General features: G+C 40.0%; 1 protein-coding gene across 1 annotated transcript; it reads right to left on the bottom strand.

Annotated features, from left to right (window-relative positions):
- Window positions 1-3,251: 3,251 nt before the first annotated feature.
- RB195_002303 (uncharacterized protein) lies at window positions 3,252-5,125 on the bottom strand (the record flags this gene model as incomplete). Its single annotated transcript, XM_064199490.1, has 5 exons — window positions 3,252-3,379; window positions 3,607-3,725; window positions 3,777-3,868; window positions 3,993-4,048; window positions 5,026-5,125. 5 exons carry the CDS (start codon window positions 5,123-5,125, stop codon window positions 3,252-3,254), a joined length of 495 nt encoding a protein of 164 aa, XP_064055371.1.
- Between the last annotated feature and the right edge of the window lie 2,957 nt (window positions 5,126-8,082).

The following is an 8,082-nucleotide window of genomic DNA, read 5'->3' as shown; positions in this document are numbered from 1 at the left end:
TTCAAGAATCAAGCTGCAGTCGCCTGACGTAGTGTATCACAGCAGATGATGCACAGTAGCAATTGTGTGCAACCGAAACGAAGAACTACACCACGCGACCGCCCAGCGCTCGGATCCAACAATGAATCGTCCGGTTGTTCTGCTAGCAACCAACCGTTGTTAACAAACACCACCGCTGATAAAACGCAGACACGCTTGCTCGATCTCTCTGTTCCGTTGTGAACACGAATTCACGTGCATTCACTGTCGACGAACTGGACTTAAATCGCTACAAAAAGCGTCGCTCAACCAGTGTTCGAGTTTAAAGCGAGGGTTTTCTTGCCAGCTACATCTATTCCCTCTTGAGTTATGTTCAACGAAATTCCCTTCTCCTCGATTCCTTCCTCTTGATTAACTTGTTCAACAAGCAAGGAAATGAATGCAGACCTCAGCTTAACCGCTGAACTTTACTTTGCGAAAATCAGAAAAGCAACAACCAACATGGCGCCGTCTCCTCAATTTACGTTTTTCAAGTCCGCAATTGCACATTAAAATGACGGAAGATCAGCGGTTGCACTGTTATACATATTTTTAAAGCGCACAAAGCCGTTTGAATAGGGTGTGACTGCCGGAATGCAAGCTCTTTCTCAGCTCAACCCTGAAACTCCTCTTTTCTCTGTACAGCTCTTATCGAAGATGCATCGCGCTCATTCGAACATATTTGGTTTCGAATATGTATGCTTGTAAGCTATCTAATGCTTTTTGTTCTGATTTACCCGCAGATTTCTAAGAACATTTCAAGGATGTTCCTGACTGAATTTTTAAGATAAACCAGTTTGAAGATGTTATATCAGACCTAGAAAAAGCAAAAAAAAACAGCTTGTTTTTTCACCTCTAAAATGTCGTCACCGCACGAATGAAAGTTGTATCCAAGGTTAGTAGAGGCACCAAAGAAGGAGCGTAGTGTCGTTCGTGCCACATTTGATCCGGAAACTCCGATCCGAGAGCAACTTTTCGGGGAAAAAATCGTTGGAAAAATTGAGAAGAAGAGGGCATGCCTAGAAGTGAGAAAAACATCCTACCAAAATAGAAAAAAATGTTCAGGAAGTCCGTAAATCTTCCTAAACATGATCATGCATTCCTTTTAGCTATTTTTTCTATGCTCAAGAAAAAAATCCCTGTAGCCTTGATCTTCCATTAATGCTACAACTCCCTAGGTCTCTTACATGACATATTCATCGGGTTCAAATACGAGGTGACATCAAGACATAGTATCAACGGTTCATTTACGCGTGCTCGAAGAAAAAGAGACGCTCTTGAAAGTCTATCTTCTTATTTCTTCTTCTGTCTAACGTCTTTGACGCACCCACTGTCTCATTCTGTCACGAAGCAAACAAGATTTGTCGGACAGAGAAATCGTAAGTTCAGAACGAGCGTCGTGTTGTAATATGGCACCCTACATTGTTCCCGGCGAGCGGACAAAGTCCATGTTTGGATCTGTGGCGTTCAGCGGATCGCTTTCGGTTTCTGGAGTCGATGGTACGATTTTTATACTAGTAAGAAGCACACATTATTTCTAAAAACTAATATTCTCATTTTTCTTTCTATTTTTATTACGGAGTCATTCTTATATCTGATTTATTTCTAGTTCTCTATTGTTATTACTGAATCCTGCTACTGATTTGTTTTTACACTGTCTTTGATTTTTAAAATAAGATATAAAAGGGGGTCACAAAATTCATTTCTTACATTCCTTCCTCAGTCAATGTAGGGACTTCGCGGCAGAAGCACAGCGCAGGGCGAAAGTGCTAGGTCAAACTGCCATGACCTCGCAACGATCATTAATGAAATGGACGATAGTTGCGAATAAAAGCGAGGAACAACTCACTAAGTCACTGTGAACGCGCAGAATGTTGTGGCAACTTTCTCTTTCGTCTCAGGCTCACCAGGATTTTTTCTTCTCTTTTTTTTTCTTTTCTTTTACAAGGTACCTCGGAGGTCGTTTAGGGCCCTCTCTACTCGTTCCGAGCTTCATTGTAACGTCTTGTCATTAATATCCCTAGTGTGATCCTTTGTGATCTATGTTTCTTATTATAATAGATTCTCCAACTTGCTAAACCCTTTACTTTATTCGCCGCAGAAGATCGTCCCTAAAATCTGGGAGTTAGAAGGAATCAACTCATATAAATTTAGGAACACTCAGTAGCACGCGCATCTCACTACAGTACGACAAAAAGCAGTCGCGGTCGGGTGAAAACGTCATGAAGCTCGGGCGTAAGCGGCTGCGCTCGAAGCAGCGCGGTGAATCCAGCGGCTAGGATCGATCTGGGACCACGCCGCGAACTGCACCGGTGAGTAGTGTTAGCAAAGGCCATCCCTCGACCCTAACCGCTACACTCCACCGCACCTTTCGGGCGCAGCCGCTTATGCAACTGGATCGACCTTCATAGCTTCGACCTGACTATACTAGTGATCGGTTGAATAAAAAGCAACCATATACTTTTAGAAGTGTAAGAAAGTTGAGTAAGGAGTAACCTTACATTCTCCCTTTTCTGACGATTTTTGTTTCCGATTTAATTGGTTTTCTTTTTTTAATACACCACCGTTAGAGTGAAGGACCGTGCACGCGCAGGTCTCTTAGGAACCGTGCGTAGCGGCTGTCCACTCCCACTTTCTTGGTATAATCTATGCATAGTGAGCATACTCAAGCTATAAACCCCTTTAATGGATACAGTAACCAACGATGGAATAGAAGGACGCATATTTCGTCAACGAACATTTATATAACACTTGCATTTCTCAACAATAACATGAGCATACGTCGGGGTAGTGTTTAAAATTGAACAGATCACCTGCTCATGTCTAACATTTTTAATTATGCACTATCCACAAAGAACACATTAAGTTAACCTTTAAATGTTGACAAATTTGTACTCACATTAAACATGCTTCTATTAAGTATTGTATTATACATGAATTACACATAAGTACATTAACGATCAAGAATAAATTGAGTTACGAAGGTAGATATAAACAGCTGCACAATATCAATTCGTATCCATTTTATCTCATAATCGTATCAACTTTGCCGTAGCGAAAGTTTGTTTTATGTGCGAAGTTTATGAGCATTTACAGTGGAGCTGAAAATAACTGTAACCCGTGGCACATGAGTTGCCTACGTGACTGAGAAGAAAGTAGACGAGATGCTGCGGTCGCGTTGCGGTCGTCGTGGCAGACAGAGACCTTCTCGGTAACCAATGAGCTAGCAGTATTTATAGTCCTCTCTCTCCCAGGCACACTGTTACGCTGGCGACGGCCACATCGACGCCTGCTAAAATCAACGCCGATACCGCTAACCAGAATGCAAAACCGTATTCATCCGTATCGTATGTGTAGTATCCTGAAATATGAAGCGGAAACTTCCAGGAGGTAGTGCCTGGGAAGAATTGGACTAAATGTTCATGAAACCTTGTTTTTTTGCTTGCTATCCGGATCTTTCAAGGAAAATTTTTTTATGAAAAAATCGAAGTTTACAGTTGTTGCGCTGATTCCTTACGTGAAAATCCACAATAAGCATTACAATTCATTGCGTTCTTTTCCAACGATCCAACGAAAAAAAAAACTCACCAGTGTTTCCTTTATAAGATACAGCGTAGGCTATGACAGCAACGAGCAAAAATGTTATCGTGAAAAAAGAGAGTAGGATCAATGGATGGATGATATACTGTTTCCAGCAGCAAGCACAGCTTAATGGTCATATCTTTCACAGATCCTTGTATACACATTCATAAACTTACAAAGTAACGAAATTCCAGATAAGACAAGCAATTTCCGATATCAGCGCCAGACACATGAATGTAGCTACCACCCTCATTTCGTCTATATATCTCTGCAAAATTTCTTTCATTCATTTGTTTCGACATACATAGGTGAAAGTGCGAATCGCACAAATATTGGAAATTTACCAAAGTACATTGGAAACAATCATCCATAATTTCCCCTCAAAAACTCACAGTTTCAAATGGGTCACATTGTCGATAGTCGGTGACACAATCCCAGGAAATCAATCCTGAAATTGTTGATTAGAAATAATGATAATGAAGAAAAGATTCTAAATATGTACAAGATCCACGTTCTCAACAACGTAAGATGAGTTCCAGACTTCTTTATGCTTCTTCAAAACAGGTGGTACTTCAGGTAGTTTACCATGTCAGCTTACACCCGAATGTATTCTGTCGGTCCTGACGTATTACGTATTCAATGAAGGCGAGCACCTTGCCCAACCTCGCGATCGATGAGACGATAATCGATCGAGCGATGGAGCAGATGATCACCAAAAAAGTGCTATGGCTACTAGCATTGGGTAATTCTAACAAAAAGCAGAACAAATCGCTCCAATGAGCTTATTCGCGCTGTCGATTATCTCGCTATAGATTACGGATACTGCTGCTTGCTTCGCTTTCGAGGATGTAAAGCGCAAGGGAGGGATGTATTTGGTGGAGGTTGTGTTGTGCAATGTGTCTTTCCTCATTCAACGTCTCAAGCATTTTTTCTCATTTGTTCGTTAGTCTACTGATCCATCAGTCAGCTAATTATCATTTTGTTTATCTGTTGTTTTTTCTATCCACTGACACCTGTCCTTATACCTACTTGAATTTCCTTTACTTACACCTTAGATTCGAGAAGGTAAAACAACAAGCAGGAATTTGGTTTAAACGGAAAAAATAGCATGGGCCGCGGCGGATTCATCGCAAGTGGGTGGTCAAAAATGAGTAGCGATTTCTTCCAGTAAAATTCCAACAAAAAGAAGACTCAAATGATATTACGGTTTGATTCGATTCGTTCCTTTGACTCATGAGGTCTGATAGTACTGTAAGGCCAATTGACAAATGATTCCACTGAGCCTCTGCTTCGCTGTATATGTTGCAACCCGGCAGGCAATGAACCTGTCAGATCCCCATACAGTATCCTTTCATGACTTATTTATTTACGATTCATTTTGATTTTTATGGTGACCGGTCCTTCAAAAAATGAAATAAACCTCACTCCCACTGCTTCCATAGAACGTAGCTGTCCCGGTCAAAGCAAGACAAAGAAGCATAATGCAACCGAATACAATCTGTCCGCATGACGAGAAAATGCACATTTCTGAAAGTAAACAGGCGTTTACGCCAAAGGAGCAAGAGAAAATGGAAGAAAGGAGACTATAACAATAATATTACAGAGGAAAATTGAATATGTTATGTTTGAATGAATATAGAGTGGTAACTTATGATTACAATTTACTGATGATGAAAACTGACTATAGTCATAAATAAAACCTAGATGTCGTGCTTGTTATCGATTAACAAAGGACTGCTAAAGTATGCCGAGGTACGAGAAGATAATTAAGTACGCGCATTTGATTAATCCTAGATAACATTCCTTTTTTGCAGAAGAAACGGTTGATCCAAAAACATTTACGCGCACATTGAAGAGATGAGGTCTTCGTTGATGTATGTATAGTTCTGGAACGATTTTTCTCCGGAAGACAAGAAAAAACTGAAGGCATGGCAAGTTTTAATTTGCCTTTTGCAAAAAAAAACAACAATAAACTAGAACAATAAACTGTTGACGTAGAAAAAGCTGGTTGTGAGTAGTCGGTTATGTCAACAAAATATGTCAAGAAACAACAGAAAACAAGCAAAATGTGAGAAGAGAAAAAAAAAGAAATATAAAGGAGATAGGAGAAACTAATGTACGAAATACGAAAAATACTATTTTCACGCTGCCACAAGCCCTACCTGGAAAGCTTGACCTAGATTGGATATGAAACGTTAAAAATACGTAACACACAGTTTGATTTTCAGCAGCTTTGAGAAGCAGACACATGAGCGGATGAATGGATGATTTCAATGCATACTTTACCAAGAGACAATGTTTCATTGTGAAAAATTTGTGATGGATATAAAGAGACTCTCTAAGAGATAGAAAGGACGTAAGAGACGTTTCCCCTTCTATGTTCCGATTCTACAGCTCTAAACAGATCCTCGAGTTGGTGCCATAACTCGTAAAAGGCAATATATTAGACCGAAGATTGGTGTGGATTCCTACGGCAACCTCATGTGTTCCATTCGCACTCTCTTCAAAGCAACGGATTTGTACATATTGATAGCATTTTCTCTCATTCGTTATCATGTCTACCTTTCTATTCTGGCTACCTCTTTTTGTCCGTAACCAATAGCAATCCGTACAATATGTAATACAGACGAATTAATAGTTCAGTTGTTATTTATTTTTTTATTCACTTCAATTCAGAATCGTTTGAGGTTTACGAACGTGTATCTGGCCTATGCAATGACTTGCGGTGGCTAGCCTATGTGTCAAGCCAATGTTTTCCCCTCCTCCCAGACAAGTCTGATACCAATTTATCGATCCCGGAAGGATAAAAGGCTTGGTGAGCACTAGGGCGGATTCGAACCTCGGATCGATCGTGAAGGAAGCGGGACCTCTAACCGCTACACTACAACCACCCCACGTTGTCACATTAATAGTAAAAAAAAAACTTTATACGGTAACTTCCTACTAAGTTCTTGACCTGACAAATCAATCAATCAGTGGTCGTAAATTACTTGGAATTCCCCCTCCCCCTTCTCAAAAAAAAACATAAAAAAGGAATCAACGCTTTTAGTCTAATAACCCTGAGCTAAGTGAATTAATTGGTAACGCTTAAGGAAATACCCCTATATTTACTACGTTCGCAGTATTGTAAATATATGCTCGAATTTCACGTTCTATGTATACTCGGCAGTACCGAAGTTCTATGGTATGCAAATATTTGCAGCTGGCTATTCTGCAGTTAGAATATTGAGAGAAAAAAATGCTATTTGGTATAGTACGATGAGTCTACAAAGGACAGCTAACTATATAAATACAAAATATATATGTATTATGCGTAACGGGAATCAATCAGTGTTCAATTTAATTCTAACCAAATGAAGAGGGCGAACAAGAAGAAAGTATCCATAAGAAGATAGTTTATTCGTTCATATCAAAGATTTGATTGGGACGGAAACCAGTTTTGTGCCAACATCAAAACAGTATTTGAACAGAAGGTTTTTTTTTAAGTATACAGAGCCTTATCACATAATCATTCTCAAGGATTATCAGGACCTTTTCTCCTCAATGGAGTTGAAGACTCTTTTTACGAGATCTCTCCCAAAAATTCCAAGTGCATTGTTTTATACACACTATAGCTGAAACTAAAAGGAGAAGAGAACAGGACAAAAAATTACAGTACAACAAAACTTCGTGCATGCGTAGTAACATAATAATCTTGAATCACATGAATTGTTTCCTGAAATTCTCAAAATTTTTACTCATTAATACGAAGAAAGCTGCCTCACATTCTTCATTGCTTTTCGAACCGTCGTTAGAATGACAGAATTCTACTCTTTTAATTCACGACGAAACAACGACTAACAGCATTTCTCTTCATTGTAGGATGTGAGATGGACGAGTGCGTGACAGAGTTTGGGAGTTTTACTGGCGCATAGTCCATCACTCCCCTTCTCCAAAGGGGGCCAGCGTTTTTCTCCTTTTCTTTCCCTTTTCGTTACGGTCTGATCAAAACATCCCGACATGATTGAGCTCGCAGTGAAACGCATTAAATCCCAAAATCCAGAATGAGTGAAGGGTGATTGACTCTGTGGTAGTGAAGATAACACAATAGTGCACCTTTTGTAAGTTCAGAGTGTAGCGCAGTCGGTAAGGGGTTCGACTGTACCTGCTAGATCGATGTCTCAAAACCGTCTAATTGCCAAGCAAACAATCCGTCCCTCTGGGATAGATAAATTGATAATAGACTGGTCTAAGAGGATGAAAACACTAATTTGACACATCGGCTCGCCATCGCAAGTTATTGTAAAGGTACACATGCGTTCATAAACTTCTAACGTACTTCTGCGTTCATAAACGATGCCGAGTTGACGTCGAATACCTGAGCGCAACCGGACAGGGATTGATCATCAACGCGGTGCATTTCATCCTTACGTTTGGACCTCTTTATCCTTTACAAAAAAGCAGTATGTTTCAGAAAAGAAGTGGGCAAAAAAAGTTGAGCGA

Source organism: Necator americanus, chromosome IV, assembly GCF_031761385.1.
Source record: "Necator americanus strain Aroian chromosome IV, whole genome shotgun sequence".
In the NCBI taxonomy this organism is placed as follows: Eukaryota; Metazoa; Nematoda; class Chromadorea; order Rhabditida; family Ancylostomatidae; genus Necator; species Necator americanus.
This window is presented reverse-complemented; position numbering and strand designations above follow the sequence as displayed.